The sequence below is a fragment of the Salvelinus alpinus genome, chromosome 32, assembly GCF_045679555.1.
Source record: "Salvelinus alpinus chromosome 32, SLU_Salpinus.1, whole genome shotgun sequence".
Classification (NCBI taxonomy): Eukaryota; Metazoa; Chordata; class Actinopteri; order Salmoniformes; family Salmonidae; genus Salvelinus; species Salvelinus alpinus.
In genome coordinates, this window is record NC_092117.1 from 752,378 (window position 1) to 774,377 (window position 22,000).

A 22,000-nucleotide genomic window follows, 5' to 3' on the forward strand; every position below is an offset into this window, starting at 1 on the left:
CAAAATCTCGAAGGCTGACGACATAAGGGGAAGCGGATAACGATTCTTAACCGTTATGTCATTCAGCCCTCGATAATCCACGCAGGGGCGCAGAGTACCGTCCTTCTTCTTAACAAAGAAAAATCCCGCTCCGGCGGGAGAGGAAGAAGGCACCACGGTACCGGCGTCGAGAGAAACAGACAGATAATCCTCGAGAGCCTTACGTTCGGGAGCCGACAGAGAGTATAGTCTACCCCGAGGGGGAGTGGTCCCCGGAAGGAGATCAATACAACAATCATACGACCGGTGAGGAGGAAGGGAGCTGGCTCTGGACCGACTGAAGACCGTGCGCAGATCATGATATTCCTCCGGCACTCCTGTCAAATCACCAGGTTCCTCCTGAGTAGAGGGGACAGAAGACACAGGAGGGATAGCAGACATTAAACACTTCACATGACAAGAAACGTTCCAGGATAGAATAGAATTACTAGACCAATTAATAGAAGGATTATGACATACTAGCCAGGGATGACCCAAAACAACAGGTGTAAAAGGTGAACGAAAAATCAAAAAGGAAATGGTCTCACTGTGGTTACCAGATACTGTGAGGGTTAAAGGTAGTGTCTCACATCTGATACTGGGGAGAAGACTACCATCTAAGGCGAACATGGGCGTGGGCTTCCCTAACTGTCTGAGAGGAATGTCATGTTTCCGAGCCCATGCTTCGTCCATAAAACAACCCTCAGCCCCTGAGTCTATCAAGGCACTGCAGGAAGCAGCCGAACCGGTCCAGCGTAGATGGACCGACAAGGTAGTACAGGATCTTGATGGAGAGACCTGAGTAGTAGCGCTCACCAGTAGCCCTCCGCTTACTGATGAGCTCTGGCTTTTACTGGACATGACATGACAAAATGTCCAGCAGAACCGCAATAGAGGCATAGGCGGTTGGTGATTCTCCGTTCCCTCTCCTTAGTCGAGATGCGAATACCTCCCAGCTGCATGGGCTCAGTCTCTGAGCCGGTGGGAGGAGATGGTTGAGATGCGGAGAGGGGAAGCACCGTTAACGCGAGCTCTCTTCCACGAGCTCGATGACGAAGATCTATCCGTCGTTCTATGCGGATGGCGAGTGCAATCAAAGAGTCCACGCTGGAAGGAACCTCCCGGGAGAGAATCTCATCCTTAACCTCAGCGTGAAGTCCCTCCAGAAAACGAGCGAGCAACGCCGGCTCGTTCCAGTCACTGGAGGCAGCAAGAGTGCGAAACTCTATAGAGTAATCCGTTATGGATCGATCACCTTGACATAGGGAAGCCAGGGCCCTGGAAGCCTCCTTCCCAAAAACTGAACGATCAAAAACCCGTATCATCTCCTCTTTAAAGTTCTGATAATCGTTAGAACACTCAGCCCTTGCCTCCCAGATAGCTGTGCCCCACTCCCGAGCCCGACCAGTAAGGAGTGATATGACGTAAGCGATCCGAGCTCTCTCTCTTGAGTACGTGTTGGGCTGGAGAGAGAACACAATATCACACTGGGTGAGAAAGGAGCGACACTCAGTGGGCTGCCCAGAGTAACATGGTGGGTTATTAACCCTAGGTTCCGGAGACTCGGAAGACCAGGAAGTAGCTGGTGGCACGAGACGAAGACTCTGAAACTGTCCAGAGAGATCGGAGACCTGAGCGGCCAGGGTCTCAACGGCATGACGAGCAGCAAACAATTCCTGCTCGTGTCTGCCGAGCATAGCTCCCTGGAACTCGACGGCAGTGTTGAGAGAATCCGTAGTCGCTGGGTCCATTCTTGGTCGGATTCTTCTGTTATGCAGATGAATGAGGACCCAAAAGCGACGTAATAGTAACAGAGTCTTTATTCCAGTATAAAACAAATAATGATACTCCTGGATATAAATCAATGGAAATCCAAAACAGGAAACTGAAATCCTCTCGTCAATAGAGAGGAACGACTGGAGACGCGACCACAGACTGCAGGTCGCTTCAGGAAGGCACAGGCCGTAGCTGACATAGACACCTGCTCACACGCAGCATCTGAAGAAGGCAAAAGAACACGACAGGGCGGAACAAGACACAGGAACTGTAAACATCAAACAAGAATCCGACAAGGACAGGAGCGGAAAACAGAGGGAGAAATAGGGACTCTAATCAGAGGGCAAAATAGGGGACAGGTGTGAAAGAGTAAATGAGGTCGTAGGGAGAATGAGAAACAGCTGGGAGCATGAACGGAACGATAGAGAGAGAGAAAGAGAAAGAACCTAATAAGACCAGCAGAGGGAAGCACAGGGACAAGACATGATCAAAGACAAAACATGACAGTATGAATGTCCTCAGTATAGTACTGTATAGACTGCTGTATGAATGTGCTCAGTATAGTACTGTATAGACTGCTGTATGAATGTCCTCAGTATAGTACTGTATAGACTGCTGTATGAATGTCCTCAGTATAGTACTGTATAGACTGCTGTATGAATGTCCTCAGTATAGTACTGTATAGACTGCTGTATGAATGTGATCAGTATAGTTTTGTATAGACTGAATGTCCTCAGTGTAGTACTGTATAGACTGCTATATGAATGTGCTCAGTATAGTACTGTATAGACTGAATGTCCTCAGTATAGTACTGTATAGACTGAATGTCCTCAGTATAGTACTGTATAGACTGCTGTATGAATGTGCTCAGTATAGTACTGTATAGACTGAATGTCCTCAGTATAGTACTGGTGGATAGTTTGAGTCTCATAGTTGATCGGTTTAAGGGAATATCCTCTGCAAAATGTAAATCTGGAAAAAAGTTGTGCTTTACAGATTGGGAAATGGTCGGGAGGGATCATGGCTTTGCCAGGGGGGTGGAATGGTGTAAGGGTATCTAGGAGTGTACCTAGGGGATGAGGGGACAATGGAAAAACATTGGAATGGGGTGGTTGATATGGTGGAAGGAGTATGAGGAGATGGTGTTGGCTGCTATCTCGTATGTCATATAGGGGGCCACTATTAATGTTAATAATGTGGGTGCCTCTGCACTGTGGGGGGATAAATATCATTGGGTTCCACAAAGTGTTTTGTATTTGTCAAAAGAGGAGGGGGGACAAGGTCTTGTACATCTGGTAGGGCCGCTGCTTTCTGGTTTCAGTTTATTCCATGATTGCTTTATGGACCGGATAATGTGTTGTGGAGAGGGGTGGCAGGTCTGGTATTACAGCAGGTCTGGTATTACAGCAGGTCTGGTATTACAGCAGGTAGGGAGATTAGGTTTAAAGAAGGCTTTATTTTTGGTTGATAGTAGCCAGATTTCTAGGGATGGAGTACCTCCATTTTACAGAGGCCTTCTTAGGGTTTGGAGTATAATGAAGGTGTCCAGACGCACTAAGGCTGAGTCAGTGCATTGGCTGCTGGAGGAACCTCTGGTGTTTGGGGCAAGACTGGATTGTACAACTGAAGCTGTTCCACATTTCTCCAATATGTTGGTGAAGGGCAAAATCATCACCCTAAGGAAGTTATGTATAATATATATATATACTGTATATATAACTGTATTCATATAACATAAGGTTTTCAGGATTCTCTCTTTCTCTGGGTGTAACCCCCCCACACACACACAGACCAGGGGGCCACTAAGTATCCTTGCTAAACAGCCCAGCTCTGAATTGTGTCTTCAAATTGTCTTCGGAGTAGTTTAGAAAACATTCCAGGATAGCCCTATAAGGATAGGTGGCACTGCTATGACTGATAAGGCGTTCACCCAAAGTCACATCCACTTGGGAAAAGATGGTCGCCAAGGGGTAATTAATGAGGCTCACCGTGGCATCATTTGCAATATTGGTCCCATCTCTTTGGTCACTTAGAGACGTAAATGTAATAAGGTGTTGTTGAGGTCCAGGTAGGTCTCCAACCATCAGACCACTGATACAACCAATAATATTACATTCAACATACACAATACCAACATACCGTCTCCAACCATAAGACCACTGAGTCAAACAGATGAAGTGGAGGGACAACTGCATCATTTAAATATTAATTAGTGGCCAGGTTTGATATTATGAGTTCAAATAATTCTAGATTTTGTTCACATTCCCTTCCAGTTGTGCATAAGGTAACAATGGAAGGTATCCTTAAAATGCAGCGCATATTACATTCAGGAATTACCCCTGTCGGTGATATGGGCTTAGAAACGAATCGATCCACATCAGCTTGGTTTGCAAAGTACTTTTCCCCATGTTTTAGTGGCTCATAACTTGATCTAGATGACTTTTTCCAAGGAAAACCAAAAAGTCAATCCACTGCTACCAACACTGTTCCATTGTTCTGTAAAGAGATATATAATATACCTGGATACAACTTTATAGTTGTTGGACTCCAGGAAGAGTAGCTGCTGCTACCAACACTGTTCCATTGTCCTGTAAAGAGATGTCTAATATACCTGGATACAACTTTATAGTTGTTGGACTCCAGGAAGAGTAGCTTCTGCTTTGTAACAGATCATGGGGATCCCAATACACAAATAAAAGTCTATATTTAAATTAGTTATTTATTTAACTAGGCAAGTCAGGTAATTAAACCTGTTTGGGATAGGGGATGTCCGGATGAAAAGCGTGCCAAAAGTAAACTGCCTGCTACTCAGGCCCAGAAGCTAGGATATGCATATAATTGGTAGATTTGGATAGAAAACACTCTAAACATACTAGTTTCTAAAACTGTTAAATTAATATCTGTGAGTATAACAGAACTTATTTGGCAGGCGAAACCCTGAGGAACCATCCAGGATTTTTTCTTTTTTTTGAGTTCACTGTGTTTTCAATTGGGTTTCTATGGGAACCTACATTTCTGTGGCACTTGGTTGCAGTTCCTATTGCTTCCACTAGATGTCAACAGTCTTTAGAAATTGGTTGATGTTTTTCTTTAGAGAAATGAAGAAGTACGTCTATTCAGAACAAGGGTCCAGCCTAGTGCAATCTAATGTTTTGGTGCGCGCGATCTGGAACGTGCTTCACTTTGTTTTCGTCCGGTATTGAACGCAGTTTATCCCATCTTAAATTTGATCAATGATTTACGTTTTAAAATGCCTAAAGTTGGATTAGGAAAGTTGTTTGAAATGTTTGGAACAAGTTTACAGGTAACTTATTAGATATTTGTAGTCGTTTTGGCCGAGTTGGCACCGGTGTTTTTCTGAATCAAACTCGCCAAATAAATTGACATTTTGGAGATATAACAACGGAATTAATCGAACAAAAGGACCATTTGTGATGATTATGGGACATATTGGAGTGCCAACAGAAGAAGCTCTTCAAAAGTAAGGCATGAATTATATCGTTATTTCACAGTTTTGCGTCGCGCCTGGCGTGTTGAAATAGGATTGTCATGTGTTTGTTTGATGGGATGCTGTCCTCAGATAATCGCATGGTTCTCTTTCGCCGTAAAGTCTTTTTGAAATCTGACATGGTGGCTAGATTAGCAAGAAGTTAAGCTTTAATTTGGTGTATTGCACTTGTGAATGTATGAAAGTTGAATATTTCTAATAATTCTTTTTGAATTTAGCGCTCTGCAATTTCACCGGATGTTGTCGAAACGTTCCGCTAGCGGAACCCCTAGCCATAACAGGGTTTATTAAGAACAAGTACTTATTTTCAATGACAGCCTAGGAACATAAAAGAGGGAGACATCACAATGGATATCTTATGCTTTGATGTGTTTTTGGGGTGGTAAACCGATTATGATGTTTCAACGCCGATACCGATACTGATTATTGGAGGACCAAAAAAAGACTTTTGAGATTTTTTTTATTTATTTGTAAAAATGACAATTACAACAATACTGAATGAACACTTATTTTAACTTAATATAATACATCAATAAAATCAATTTAGCCTCAAATAAATAATGAAACATGTTCAATTTGATTTAAATAATGCAAAAACAAAGTGTTGGAGAAGAAAGTAAAAGTGCAATATGTGCCATGTAAGAAAGCTAACGTTTAAGTTCCTTGTTCAGAACATGAGAACGTATGAAAGCTGGTGGTTCCTTTTAACGAGTCTTCAAAATTCCCAGGTAAGAAGTTTTAGGTTGTAGTTATTATAGGAATTATAGGACTATTTCTCTCTATACCATTTGTATTTCATATACCTTTGACTATTGGATGTTCTTATAGGCACTTTAGTATTGCCAGTGCAACAGTATAGCTTCCGTCCCTCTCCTCGCCCCTACCTGGGCTCGAACCAGGAACACATCGACAACAGCCACCCTCGAAGCATCGTTACCCATCGCTCCACAAAATCCGCGGCCCTTGCAGAGCAAGGGGAACAACTACTCCAAGTCTCAGAGCGAGTGACGTTTCAAACGCTATTAGCGCGCACCAAGCTAACTAGCTAGCCATTTCACATCGGTTACACCAGCCTAATCTCGGGAGTTGATAGGCTTGAAGCACAGCGAAGAGCTTCTGGCAAAACGCAGGAAAGTGCTGTTTGAATGAATGCTTACGAGCCTGCTGCTGCCTACCACCGCTCAGTCAGACTGCTCTATCAAATCATAGATTTAGTTATAACATAATAACACACAGAAATACGAGCCTTAGGTCATTAATATGGTCGAATCCGGAAACTATCATCTCGAAAACAAGACGTTTATTCTTTCAGTGAAATACGGAACCGTTCCGTATTTTATCTAACGGGTGGCATCCATAAGTCTAAATATTCCTGTTACATTGCACAACCTTCAATGTTATGTCATAATTACGCAAAATTCTGGCAAATTAGGCAGCCCAAACTGTTGCATATACAATGACTCTGCGTGCAATGAACGCAAGAGAAGTGACACAATTTCACCTGGTTAATATTGCCTGCTAACCTGGATTTCTTTTAGCTAAATATGCAGGTTTAAAAATATATACTTCTGTGTATTGATTTTAAGAAAGGTATTGATGTTTATGGTTAGGTACACATTGGAGCAACGATACGCACCGCATCGATTATATGCAACGCAGGACACGCTAGATAAACTAGTAATATCATTAACCATGTGTAGTTAACTAGTGATTATGATTGATTGATTGTTTTTTATAAGATACGTTTCATGCTAGCTAGCAACTTACCTTGGCTTCTACTGCATTCGCGTAACAGGCAGGCTCCTCGTGGAGTGCAATGTAATCAGGTGGTTAGAGCGTTGGACTAGTTAACTGTAAGGTTGCAAGATTGAATCCCCCGAGCTGACAAGGTAAAAATCTGTCGTTCTGCCCCTGAACGAGGCAGTTAACCCACCGTTCCTAGGCCGTCATTGAAAATAAGAACGTGTTCTTAACTTACTTGCCTAGTTAAATAAAGATTAAATAAAGGTGTAAAAAAATATATATATAATAATAATAAAAAATTGGCAAAATCGGTGTCCAAAAATACCGATTTCCGATTGTTAGGAAAACTTGAACTCGGCCCTAATTAATCGGCCATTCCGATTAATCGGTCGACCTCTAGGACAGACAGCACAAAATATCAAGTTCCGACATAGCATGTCAGAACTCCTCATAGGCCTCATTTGTCAGGGCAGTGTACAAGTCTCTTCCCTGAAATGAATGAACAGAATCACTTAAAGGCACTCTGATTCATTACTGCATTCCATCAGAGTAGGAAGTCAACACTCTGATTCGTTACTACATTCCATCAGAGTAGGACATCAACACTCTGATTCATTACTACATTCTATCAGAGTAGGACATCAACACTCGGATTCATTACTACATTCCTTAAGAGTAGGACATCAACACTCTGATTCATTACTGTATTCCATCAGAGTAGGACATAAACACTCTGATTCATTACTACATTCCATCAGAGTAGGAAGTCAACACTCTGATTCATTACTGCATTCCATCAGAGTAGGACATCAACACTCTGATTCATTACTGTATTCCATCAGAGTAGGACATAAACACTCTGATTCACTACTACAGTCCATCAGAGTAGGAAGTCAACACTCTGATTCATTACTGCATTCCATCAGAGTAGGAAGTCAACACTCTGATTCATTACTACATTCCATCAGAGTAGGAAGTCAACACTCTGATTCATTACTACATTCCATCAGAGTAGGACATCAACACTCTGATTCATTACTACATTCCATCAGAGTAGAACATCAACACTCTTATTCATTACTACATTCCATCAGAGTAGGACATCAACACTCTGATTCATTACTACATTCCATCAGAGTACGAAGTCAACACTCTGATTCATTACTACAATCCATCAGAGTAGGAAGTCAACACTCTGATTCATTACTACATTCCATCAGAGTAGGAAGTCAACACTCTGATTCATTACTACATTCCATCAGAGTAGGACATCAACACTCTTATTCATTACTACATTCCATCAGAGTAGGAAGTCAACACTCTTATTCATTACTACATTCCATCAGAGTAGGACATCAACACTCGGATTCATTTTCTACATTCCATCAGAGTAGGACATCATCACATACTAGTATCACATGGATTATATGACACATCTGTTAATCAAAACAAGAATTTGGATCTCAACTTTTGCAGACAAAGTAGACATAGTAAAGAATCAGTTTATAAAAGTGATTACTTACTGTCTTGTGAGGAACATTTAACATACAGGAATTCGGTTTCACCATCATTCAGGATCAACAACATAGAACATGTTGCATTTCACATAGTAAACATAACCAACAAGCATAAGATGTTTAGGTTTGGTGAAAAATGTATGGTAAATAACATTACCTCTGGGTGCATTATAATTAGCCATGTCCCAGCCATGACAGCCCATAGGGCAGAAGACTATCTCCTGTTTCAGTAGTGTGAGGCAACATGATATACACGTATACCCCTTGGACAGGATGCTAGTCTGTCACAATGCCTCACCCCAAATCCATCTGCTTAATGCAGAGTGCCAAGCAGAGACACATTAGGTCTCACTTTTTAGAGTCTTTGGTATGACTGAACTGGGGACGGAACCCAACCTAACTGACCATGACAACAGGGATTCTAACTGGTGACCATGACAACAGGGATGCTAACTGGTGACCATGACAGCAGGGATGCTAACTGGTCACCATGCCAACAGGGATGCTAACTGGTGACCATGACAACAGGGATGCTAACTGGTGACCATGACAACAGGGATGCTAACTGGTGAGGGCCCAAAAAGGGGACACTTTTTCTGCACTGAAACATGTAACAAATCCCTGCATGAATAAAATAATATCAGCTTTAAAATGCTAATTTCTAGTGATTCAGGCTGGATCGCTTCTTGAAATGCAGGTTTTAACTAATGAAACAACATAGAATATGATCTACATCAGGTATTCACAAACTGGGGAATACCATTGGCGGTACGCCAAATATAATGTGATTCACATTTTTATTTATTTTTTATTTATTTTTTTTATTCACATTTCAAACAGTCCATTTATTTTTTCCAACATAGCTATACATTTGAGTGAGGTTAATTCTCACCTGAGTATCCTCGTTTCACTGCCAAAAATACAATTTAACCATCTATTGTTCAGCGAAATAACAACACAATGTCAAATACAGGTAACCTAGTAATTTTTTAAATATCCAATCACAATAACCGTTACTCTCTCGCGGGAATTCCACTAACGGTCCGTATGTAGCCAAACGTAGCTGGTGCTCATTCCGTTTGCTCAAAAATTGATAAATGGTTTAAAAAAGTAGGGCCCGCGTCCATAGAGACACATACCAGCTCTACTGGTAGTACTGCTACTACCAGCAGTACTACACCTGTCAACGACACAAGTTGTTCTGCTTCCACGAGCACATCCAATGCTAGCATCAGGAATTCTACATTTGTTGTTAGCCCAGCTAGTATGGACACTGACAGTTGTGAATCTGATGCAGCCGAAGAGCTACTGCCCCGGGAAAAGCACCGAACAACAGACAGGGACTTTGGACCATCGAAGAGGTGCAAATATGATGATTTGGGGTTCACTTATATTGGGAGTAGTGCCTTTCTTTAGCCACAGTGTGTTATATGTGCAAAATAACTATCTCACGACTCAAATAAACCCACACTTGCACAGACATTTAGAAACAAAACATGCCAATTTGAAAAATAAGCCACAGGAGTTTGAGTGAGAATTAAGACAACTTTTGAGTAATAAGACATTTATAAAAGCAACAGATACCATTAATAAGAAGGGGCAAGAAGCGTCTTATATGGTAAGCTACCGAGAGGATAGGACAGGGAAGCCCCATACTATTGTGGAGGACTTAAATTTGCCGCGGATATGGCTGGGACAATGCTGGGGGAAAATGCCAAAAAAACTATACAGACAATGCCTTCATCAAACAACACTGTTTCAAGACGCATGGAACACGCTGGAACACACTGTCGTACTTATGCCGTCTATCCAGTGCATACCAAACATGCTCAATGTGTTTGTGTGTGTTTGTGTGTGTGTCCATTGTGTCCAGTGTGTGTGTGTGTTTGTGTGTGTGTGTGCGTGTGTTTGTGTGTGCGTGTGTATGTGTGTGTCCAGTGTGTGTGTGTGTCCAGTGTGTGTGTGTGTGTGTGTGTCCAGAGTGTGTGTGTGTGTCCAGTGTGTGTGTGTGTCCAGTGTGTGTGTGTGTCCAGTGTGTGCGTGTGTGTCCAGAGTGTGTGTGTGTGTGTGTGTGTGTGTGTGTGTGTGTGTGTGTGTGTGTGTGTGTGTGTGTGTGTGTGTGTGTGTGTGTGTGTGTGTGTGTGTGTGTGTGTGTGTGTGTGTGTGTGTGTGTGTGTGTGTGTCCAGTGTGTGTGTGAGTGAGTCCAGTGTGTGTGTGTGTGTGTGTTAATTTAATGTAGATGTTTATAGGTATCAAAATGAGAAGTATAGGTAACGTGAGTGTGTGTGTGTGTGTGTGTGTGTGTCCAGTGTGTGTGTCCAGTGTGTGTGTGTCCAGTGTGTGTGTGTCCAGTGTGTGTGTGTCCAGCGTGTTTGTGTGTATGTCCAGCATGTGTGTGTGTGTGTGTGTGTGTGTGTGTGTGTGTGTGTGTGTGTGTGTGTGTGTGTGTGTGTGTGTGTGTGTGTGTGTGTGTGTGTGTGTGTGTGTGTGTGTGTGTGACAATCTTAGGCGTAGTGGGTGCGGAGTCAGGTGCAGGAGGCAGAAAGTTCTGAATAGTGCTTTAATCAGCACCGGGCAAAATTTTACATACAATGAACCTGAGCGTCATAAAACAAATGCCCAAAACAGGAACCAAACCAAGATCGCACTACCATACATACAAAGTGGGAATAAACAAGCCCGCACGAAGAGCATGCGGGCCTACCGACTTAAATAGCCAAACTAAAAGTCTAAACGAGAAACAGGTGAAACAAATCAGACCAAACCAACAGAAAAGGGAAAAAGGGATCGGTGGCAGCTAGTAGGACGGTGACAACGACCGCCGAGCACCACCCGAACAAGAAGGGGAGCTACCTTTGGTGGGAGTCGTGACAGTGTGTCCATTGTGTGTGTCCATTGTGTGTGTGTGTGTGTGTCCATTCTGTGTGTGTGTTTGTCCAGTGTGTGGATGTTTGTTCAGTGTGTGTGTATCCAGTGTGTGTGTGTGTGTGTGTGTGTGTGTGTGTGTGTGTGTGTGTGTGTGTGTGTGTGTGTGTGTGTGTGTGTGTGTGTGTGTGTGTGTGTGTGTGTGTGTGTGTGTGTGTGTGGATGTGTGTGTGTGTGTGTCCAGTATGTGTGTGTGTGTGTGTGTGTGTGTCCAGTGTGTGTGTGTGTGTGTGTGTCCAATGTGTGTGTATGTCCAGCGTGTGTGTGTGTGTGTGTGTGTGTGTGCAGTGTGTGTCAGTGTGTGTCAGTGTGTGTGTGCAGTGTGTGTCCAGTGTGTGTGGTTAAGGTATTATTCACAGGGACACTGAGACGTCACCCCAAACCCCAAAGTAGTCATCCCAAAGCCTAAACCCTGGATAGAGGGGCTCAGTGAATGTGGAGGTGAATGTCTTCAGGTGGGTCAGTGTGTCAGAGGAGGCTCTATAGAAGGACAGAGTGCCAGCTGGCCAGTCCAGATACACTCCTACTCTGTGGGAGCTGGAGGAGGGGACGTCTATGGTAGTGGGATTATTATTGTGCCAGGCAGTGTTACTGTTGTCAGAGCAGTCTAGACTCCAGGACATCTCATTGTATCCAAGACAGCAGTCATCACACCCTCCTCTCCTGTTGATTCTTTTATATGTCACTCCTATACCAGCCTCTCTACCACTCCACTCTACCTCCCAGTAACAGCGCCCAGTCAGACCCTCTCTACACAGCACCTGTCCACAGTCCTCAAATCTCTCTGGGTGATCAGGATACGGCTGCTTCTCTGTCCTACGTGTCACCTTTCTGTTCTCCTCAGAAAGAGAGAGGAGTCTGTTTACTGTGTTTGGGTCCAGTGTGAGATAACAGACATCTGATGGATGAAACCAGACACAATATTAGAAATCATCATCATTCACATAATAATGTTAACTCACTTTTCACTAATTAATTTAATGTAGATGTTTCTAGGTATCAAAAGGAGAAGTTTAGGTAACTTGAGACTTGTTGAATGATCATATGTTAAACTGTATGGTAATATAAAACACACTTATTCCCATTAATTACACACACACACACCTGTATGCATCATGAACACAAACACACATTTCTAATTTAACACGAACGCACCACACACACCGACATCGTCAAAGCAACTCTTGTAAACTTTGGTGTCCCTGATTTCTGCTTCTGTAGAACTACAGCTGATATTTAATATGACCAAGTAAGTAATGATGGTGGTCTTTGACTTTGACTTAACTTGGATTAAGACTTATTCTTAGTCATATTCTTCACAGCAGTCAACACTCACATTTTCTAAGCCCAGGTTTCATTGTGCTTTCTCCACCATGTTCCACACTGTCGCGGTAAGCAGAAGAACAGACAGTCATTGAGGGATACACACACACACACACACACACACACACACACACACACACACACACACACACACACACACACACACACACACACACATACACACATACACACATACACACACACACAGTCAGCATATAATTTGTCCAAGTGGTGGTAAGAATATTTGTCTTAACTAGCCTGATAAGTCAAACATGTCTGATATGAACATTGACATAAACCCTCTACATACTTGAGTTTCTCCAGTCTGTAGTGTGGATCCTCCAGTCCAGCAGAGAGCAGTCTGACTCCTGAGTCTCCTGGGTGATTGTAGCTCAGGTCCAGCTCTCTCAGGTGTGAGGGGTTTGACCTCAGAGCTGAGACCAGAGAAGCACAGCCTTCCTCTGTGACTAGACAGCCTGACAGCCTGCAATGAGAAAATCATATTAAAATTACACTGATATTCTTTGGTGGTGAAAATAGAAGCAGTATACTTTTTTCAACATTCAGATATATCGTATAAAGTACAAATATTTGAGTAGACTGACCAGACCCGTTTAAAAAGCAGTATCAGTCAAAAGACAGACAGTGAGGTATCATATTTAGATTGTATTGAGTATACAGTCCACACCATATCAGTTTTGACAGTGAAGCTAACATTTTCAATGTGTCTCTATCCTCCAACCTTTTCGATTTGAGATCAAATGTTTGACATGAGGTGACAGTATATAATGTTACCTTTTATTTGAGAGCATTTTCATACGTATCTGTATCACAATAAAGAAAAATGAAGCCACTTTATGTATCTAGTCCCCCTATTTGAAGAAGTCATACGTATTCTGACCAATTCACTTAAAGTGTATTAAAGTAGTCAAAAGTTGAGTATTTGGTCCCATATTCTTTGAATGCAATGACTACATCAAGCCTGTGACTGCCATGATTAAGAAAGATCATGAATGAATCATGAATAATGATGAGTGAGAGAGTTACAGATGCTACAACAAAACATACTAACCTCTCACCATTACCAATAACAGAGGTTACAACAAAACATGCTAACCTCTCACCATTACCTATAACAGAGGCTACAACAAAACATGCTAACCTCTCACCATTACCAATAACAGAGGCTACAACAAAACATACTAACCTCTCACCATTAACCTCAAATAAAAGGTGACATTCTGTACTGTCACCTGATATGAAACATTCTATCTAAAATCCAACATGCTGGAGCATAGCACCAAATTTAAAACTGTAAGCTTCACTGTCCAAACACATATGGTGTGGACTCTCTGTGCCTGGTAAACACATTTGGATCTGGTGAACAGTTATCACTTGTTGACCAACTACAGGATTACTGACCTCAGAGTCTCCAGTTTACAGTGGGGATTCCCCAGTCCAGCAGAGAGCAGCTTCACTCCTGAATCCTTCAGGTCATTGTTACTCAGATCCAGCTCTCTCAGATGTGAGGGGTTTGACCTCAGAGCTGAGGCCAGAGAAGCACAGCCTTCCTCTGTGACTAGACAGCCTGACAGCCTGCAAAGAGTCAAATCATATTAAAATCACACTGCTATTCTTTGGTGGTGAAAATGGTTGCAGTATATATTTTCAACATATTCAGATATATCAGTGTCCTGAAACATGCCATATCTATTCATAAATGAATGAATTAATCATTATTATAAATTCTCATAATATTACTTGTAGAGAGAAAAATGTATAGTACAACTATTTGAGTAGACTGACAAGACCAGTTTTAAAAGCAGTATCAGTCAAAAGATAGACAGTGAGGTATCAGATTTAGATTGTATTGAGTATACAGTCCACACCATATCTATTTTGACAGTGAAGCTAACATTTTAAATGTGGCTGTCTACTCCAACATTTTGGATTTCAGATCAAATATTTCATATGAGGTGACCGTATATAATGTTACCTTTTATTTGAGGATATTTTAATACATATCTGTTTCACCATTTAGAAAAACGAAATCACTTTATGTATCTAGTCCCCCTATTTGAAGAAGTCATAAGTATTCTGACCAATTAACTCAGTGTTTTAAAGTAGTCAAAAGTATAGTATTTGGTCCCAAATTCTTTGAACACAATGACTATATCAACCCTGGGACCGCCATGATTGTGAAAGATCATTAATGAATCATGAATAATGATGAGTGAGAAAGTTACAGAGGCTACAACAAAACATACTAACCTCTCTCCATTACCAATAACATTGGCGACAACAAAACATGCTAACCTCTCACCATTACCAATAACAGAGGCTACAACAAAACATGCTAACCTCTCACCATTACCAATAACAGAGGCTACAACAAAACATACTAACCTCTCACCATTACCAATAACAGAGGCTACAACAAAACATGCTAACCTCTCACCTTTAATCTCAAATTAAAAGGTTACATTCTGTACTGTTACCTAATATGAAAAACTCAGTCTCAAATCCAAAATGCTGGAGCATAGCACCAAATGTAAACTGTAAGCTTCACTGTCCAAACACATATGGTGTGGACTATGTGTGCCTGGTAAACACATGTGGATCTGGTGAACAGTTATCACTTGTTGACCAACTACAGGAATACTGACCTCAGAGTCTCCAGTTTACAGTGGGGATTCCCCAGTCCAGCAGAGAGCAGCTTCACTCCAGAATCCTTCAGGTCATTGTTACTCAGGTCCAGCTCTCTCAGGTGTGAGGGGTTTGAGCTCAGAACTGAGACCAGAGAAGCACAGCCTTCCTCTGTGACTCCACAGCCTGACAACCTGACAAAGAGATCATCATGCCTTCACAAACAGACTGTTGATTTCACGAGTAGTGTAGAAGGACAATGGCAGATGCATTTGGTTTATTCTCGCAAACAAAATATAGATTCATCTTCCGTCTCGTAGAATTTTATGATCATAATGTTATACTAATGTGAAAATCAATGCATTGATTCATTATTTGTTTCAATATAATAGTATATACATATTATAATACATATATACATTTCTCTAAACTGAATATTTCTTCCTGATGATTAGTTCGTATATGTCATTTGATGTACTCACAGAGCAGCTCTGGAGGCTTTGACCACTGGCAGCAGCCTCAGAAGACCTTCCTCTGATCTGGAGTATTTCTTCAGGTCAAACACATCCAGCTCCTTTTCTGAAGTCATCAACACAAAGACCAGAGCTGACCACTGTGCAGGTGACAGGTTGGCTCTAGAGAGACTTCCTGAGCTCAGGTAGTTTTGGATCTCCTCCAATAGAGAATGGTCATTCAGTTCATTCAGACAGTGGAACAGATTGATGCACCTCTCTGGAGAAGGATTCTTCCTGATTTTCTTCTTGATGTACTTGACTGTTTCTTCATGGCTCTGTGAGCTGCTTCTTGTCTTCGTCAGTAGACCTCGTAAGTGCTTCTGATTGGACTCCAGTGAGAGGCCCAGAAGGAATCGGAGGAAAAGGTCCAGGTTTCCCGTCTCACTTTGTAAGGCTTTGTCCACAGCACTCTTGTAGAAAGTAACTTCAGGCTTGTCTTTTGTTTGCAGTTTGTCCATTAGATTCTCATTGTTGTTGATGAATGAGAGGAGCACATATACAGCAGCCAGAAACTCCTGAATGCTCAGATGAACAAAGCAGTACACCTTGTTCTGGTACAGCCCACATTCCTCTTTAAAGAGCTGTGTGCACAATCCTGAGTACACTGAGGCTTCATTGACATCAATGCCAACCTCTTTCAGGTCTTCTTCATAGAAAATAAGATTGCCCTTCACAAGCTGTTGAAAAGCCAATTTTCCCAGTGACAGAATGCTCTCTTTATTCCAGTGTGGACCTGTCTCTTCTTTCCCAAGATACTTTTCATTATTCTGTTTGGTATGAAACACCACAAGGTGTGTGTACATCTCAGTCAGAGTCTTGGGCATCTCTTCTCTCTTATGTTTCAGCATGTGTTCAAGGACTGTTGCAGAAATCCAACAGAAGACTGGAATGTGGCACATGATGTGGAGGCTCCTTGATGTCTTTATGTGTGAGATGATTCTGTTGGCCAGGTCCTCATCACTGAATCTCTTCCTGAAGTACTCCTCCTTCTGTGGGTCATTGAATCCTCGTACCTCTGTCACCTGGTCAACACACCCTGAAGGGATCTTATTGGCTGCTGCAGGTCGGGTAGTTATCCAGATAAGAGCAGAGGGAAGCAGATTTCCCTTGATGAGATTTGTCAGCAGAACATCCACTGAGGTTGACTCTGTGACGTCCCAACAGATCTTGTTCTTCTGGAAGTCTAGGGGCAGTCGGCACTCATCCAGACCATCAAAGATGAACAGAACTTTGTACTTCTTGTAGTTGGAGATTCTTGATTCTTTGGTTTTCATTGAGAAGTAATTAAGAAGTCCAATCAAAGTGTGTTTGTCCTCTTTCATCAAATTCAGCTCCCGAAAAGGGAATGAAAATACAAATTGGACATCCTGATTTGCTTTTCCTTCAGCCCAGTCCAGAATGAACTTCTGCACAGAGACTGTTTTTCCAATGCCAGCGACTCCCTTTGTCAACACAGTTCTGATAAGTTTGTCTTGTCCAGTTAAGGGTTTGAAGATGTCGTTACCTTTGATTGCAGTCTCTGGTCTTGCTCGTTTCCTGGTTGTTGTCTCAATCTGTCTCAGCTCATGCTCATTATTGACCTCTCCTGTTCCACCCTCTGTGATGTAGAGCTCTGTGTAGATCTTATTGAGAAGTGTTGGGTTTCCTTGTTTAGCGATCCCCTCAAACACACATTGAAACTTCTTCTTTAGATTAGATTTGAGTTCACGTTGGCAAATCACAGCAAGCTCATCTGAATCTAGAAATAACACAGAGGATATTAATATTATATCTGTTTTAATGACTACAGTATTGAAGGACTGTTTTAAAGTTTAAATTTTAATAATTTATTATCTTAACTGTCTGCATAAATCTATACATTTTTTAATACTGCGTTAAACACCGGTGTGACTAATTATATTATTATTGATGGTGCTATTAATGTTGTCTCTCTCTCTCTCTCTCTAAATTAATCAACACAACACATCCCTGCTGCTACTTGATGAGGTCACTAGGTGTTGTGTTAAGGCTGCTACAATATCATTGAGTTACACAGCTACTTTAGCTGTACTTTAGCTACAGCTTTTAAATGTTATAAAACAGCATTCAACATGAGGCAGACAGATCTTACATTTCTCCAGTGTGTCAGCAAGCTCCTTCTGGTTCATTTTCCTCAGGACGTGCAGTGTGATCTTCAGAGCCCCCTCTCTGGCACTGCTCTCCTGCTTCTCATCTTCAGCATCCACCACTTCCTTATCCTGCTTCTGACTAGCAAAGCCTTCTGGGAGATCTGGACTAAGAATCCTCTTGAAGATCTTCAGCTCGCTCTTCACAAATGACATAATATTCTCTTCAAGCAACTGAAATAAATCAAGTAAATAAGTTAAGCAAGTGAAGAAATGCTTTCTCAAGAACACATTAATGATTGATTGACAGATCAACTTTACTTGAGGAAAACAAAAACAAATGAACATAACAGGACAACATACTCTGAATATGGAGGCCAGGTCTGTTTGATGACTCTGGGAAGACTGACCACTGAGAATCTCTGACTCTGATCTCTCCTGTTGGTTTCTGTTGACAAAACATGAGATTACATCTCCTGATCCAGGGAGTACACACACACACACACACTCAAACACACACACACACACACACACACACACACACACACACACACACACACACACACACACACACACACACACACACACACACACACACACACACAGGACAATGAAAATGTAAAAAAGGATTAGCCTATGGATTATGAAAACAGCCATTAGAAACGGGAAAATGTGAGAGGAGAAATGACTAGAGACAGTGTTGTTTAACTCACTGACCATGACCCATGAGTTCTTCTTACCTTTGTTCAGTAGAGAAGTCTCCCTCTCTAAACATTATAGGAGGTTCCATAGACTGGTCACTCTTCATGGACAGACAGCTGGGTACAGGGGAGGCTGGTCTCTCCTGCTTGATTGGGCTTCAACACAACAGAGACAAACATTATGTCTCTCATCTACTCCGGAGCACACACCCTTACAGAATCACTGACCCAGTATGGAGTCAGCAGGTTATAGAGGTGGAGGAGCACGTCCGGGAGCACGCACCCTTATAGAATCACCGACCCAGTATGGAGTCAGCAGGTTATAGGGGTGGAGGAGCGCCTCCGGGAGCACGCACCCTTACAGAATCACTGACCCAGTATGGAGTCAGCAGGAGCAGGTACCCCGGTTATAGAGGTGGAGGAACGCGTCCGGGAGCACGCACCCTTACAGAATCACTGACCCAGTATGGAGTCAGCAGGAGCAGGTACCCCAGTTAAAGAGGTGGAGGAGCGCGTCTAGGAGCACGCACCCTTACAGAATCACCAACCCAGTATGGAGTCAGCAGGAGCAGGTACCCCAGTTAAAGAGGTGGAGGAGCGCGTCTGGGAGCACGCACCCTTACAGAATCACCGACCCAGTATGGAGTCAGCAGGTTATAGAGGTGGAGGAGCGCGTCCGGGAGCACGCACCCTTACAGAATCACTGACCCAGTATGGAGTCAGCAGGTTATAGAGGTGGAGGAGCGCGTCCGGGAGCACGCACCCTTATAGAATCACTGACCCAGTATGGAGTCAGCAGGTTATAGAGGTGGAGGAGCACGTCCGGGAGCACGCACCCTTATAGAATCACCGACCCAGTATGGAGTCAGCAGGTTATAGGGGTGGAGGAGCGCCTCCGGGAGCACGCACCCTTACAGAATCACTGACCCAGTATGGAGTCAGCAGGTTATAGAGGTGGAGGAGCACGTCCGGGAGCACGCACCCTTATAGAATCACCGACCCAGTATGGAGTCAGCAGGTTATAGGGGTGGAGGAGCGCCTCCGGGAGCACGCACCCTTACAGAATCACTGACCCAGTATGGAGTCAGCAGGTTATAGAGGTGGAGGAGCACGTCCGGGAGCACGCACCCTTATAGAATCACCGACCCAGTATGGAGTCAGCAGGTTATAGGGGTGGAGGAGCGCCTCCGGGAGCACGCACCCTTACAGAATCACTGACCCAGTATGGAGTCAGCAGGTTATAGAGGTGGAGGAGCACGTCCGGGAGCACGCACCCTTATAGAATCACCGACCCAGTATGGAGTCAGCAGGAGCAGGTACCCCGGTTATAGAGGTGGAGGAGCGCGTCCGGGAGCACGCACCCTTACAGAATCACTGACCCAGTATGGAGTCAGCAGGAGCAGGTACCCCAGTTAAAGAGGTGGAGGAGCGCGTCTGGGAGCACGCACCCTTACAGAATCACTGACCCAGTATGGAGTCAGCAGGTTATAGAGGTGGAGGAGCGCGTCCGGGAGCACGCACCCTTATAGAATCCCCGACCCAGTATGGAGTCAGCAGGTTATAGAGGTGGAGGAGCACGTCCGGGAGCACGCACCCTTATAGAATCACCGACCCAGTATGGAGTCAGCAGGAGCAGGTACCCCGGTTATAGAGGTGGAGGGGGGCGTCCGGAGCACGCACCCTTACAAGAGATTGGTGTGTTTTTTCACTATCTAATCATGGCATGGGGTTGTTCAATGACATCCATGTATTTGTTTAAAATCTAGAGACAATGTTGTTTAACTCACTGACCATGACCCATGAGTTCTTCTTACCTTTGTTCAGTAGAAAAGTCTCCCTTTCTAAAGTTTATAGGTTGACTCATAGACTTGTCACTCTTCATGGACACACAGCTGGGTACAGGGGAGGCTGGTCTCTTCCGCTTGATTGGGCTTCAACACAACAGAAGAAAACATTTGATTGCTCATCTGCTCATCTACTCTGGAAACATAAGAAGAGTTTTATTCCAAAACGCTGTATATTCATTTTCAGAAATGTTGGTAAATGAGATTTTATTGTTTAAAGAAATTATTTAACCACTACAAGGCTTTACAAAATGATTCTAAAGTGGGTAACATACACTTCAAAATGTCAGCGCTAATGAAAAAAGGATCAGCCACTACAAAAAATGTCTCTTAATTATAATCCATATAAAAATGCACATTTGCTGTTATTTTCCTGCTGTGAGAAACTTTGTCAAATTAAGATTTGGCATCTGTAAGTGTCTGTGTATACATTGATGTTTACACAGACACGGTGACTGAGTTCATCATGAAGTATAGGGGACGTTGTTCCCACTGTGACTATTAAAACCTACCCAAACCAGAAACCGTGGATAGAGGGACGCATTCGTGCTAAACTGAAAGTGTGAAACACCGCATTTAACCGCGTCAAGGCGACTAAGAATATGGTTGAATACAAACAGTGTAGTTATTCCCCCCGTAAGGCAATCAAACAGGCAGAACGTCGGTAGAAGAACCCTGCCCTAGATCCAATCCAATTTGATTACCGCCCCAATACATTACCGCCCCCACAGACAATGCAATCGCCACTGCCCTGCAGACTGCCCTATCAAACCTGTACAAGAGGAATACCTATGTAAGAATGCTGATCATTGACTATAGCTCAGCATTCAGTCTGAACCCAGCCCTGTACAACTGGGTCCTGGACTTCCTGACGGGCCGCCAACAGGTGGTGAAGGTAGGAAACAACACCTCCACTTCACTGATCCTCAACACTGGGTCATCACAAGTGTGCATGCTCAGTCCCCTTCTGTACTCCCTGTTCACCCATGACTGCGTGGCCATGCACGCTTCCAAATCAATCATCAAGTTTGCAGACGACACAACAGTAGTAGGCCTGAATACCAACAATGACGAGACAGCCTACAGGGAGGAGGTGAAGGCCCTGGCGAGGTGGTGCCAGGAAAATAACCTCTCCCTCTATGTCAACAAAATGAAGGAGCTGATCGTGGAATGACGGAGCACCCCCTATCCACATCGACGGGACAGCAGTGGAGAAGGTGGAAAGCTTCAAGTTCCTCGGCGTACACATCACTGACAATCTGAAATGGTCCACCCACACAGACAGTGTGGTGAAGAAGGCTCAACAGCGCCTCTTCAACCTCAGGAGGCTGAAGAAATTTGGCTTGGCCCCTAAGACCCTCACAAACTTTTACAGATG

The 22,000-nt window shown here is 43.2% G+C and overlaps 2 protein-coding genes across 7 annotated transcripts in view; one reads left to right on the forward strand and one right to left on the reverse strand.

Moving 5' to 3' along the window:
- LOC139562713 (NLR family CARD domain-containing protein 3-like) overlaps window positions 1-22,000 on the reverse strand; it is a 287,993-nt gene that overhangs the window by 263,458 nt on the left and 2,535 nt on the right. For 2 of the 5 annotated variants that reach the window (XM_071380663.1, XM_071380662.1), the window contains exons 3-10: window positions 20,593-20,709; window positions 18,818-18,934; window positions 18,441-18,525; window positions 18,083-18,311; window positions 15,940-17,710; window positions 15,478-15,651; window positions 14,234-14,407; window positions 13,122-13,295 (exon numbers count right to left, since the gene is read on the reverse strand). In XM_071380663.1, coding sequence (XP_071236764.1) covers window positions 13,122-13,295; window positions 14,234-14,407; window positions 15,478-15,651; window positions 15,940-17,710; window positions 18,083-18,311; window positions 18,441-18,525; window positions 18,818-18,934; window positions 20,593-20,709 — 2,841 coding nt within the window. The remainder of the gene's footprint in view (window positions 1-13,121; window positions 13,296-14,233; window positions 14,408-15,477; window positions 15,652-15,939; window positions 17,711-18,082; window positions 18,312-18,440; window positions 18,526-18,817; window positions 18,935-20,592; window positions 20,710-22,000) is intronic. The other 3 variants (XM_071380664.1, XM_071380665.1, XM_071380666.1) reach the window with 3 other exon arrangements.
- LOC139562714 (NLR family CARD domain-containing protein 3-like) overlaps window positions 1-22,000 on the forward strand; it is a 473,339-nt gene that overhangs the window by 194,983 nt on the left and 256,356 nt on the right. The gene's annotated exons all lie outside the window — the stretch shown is intronic.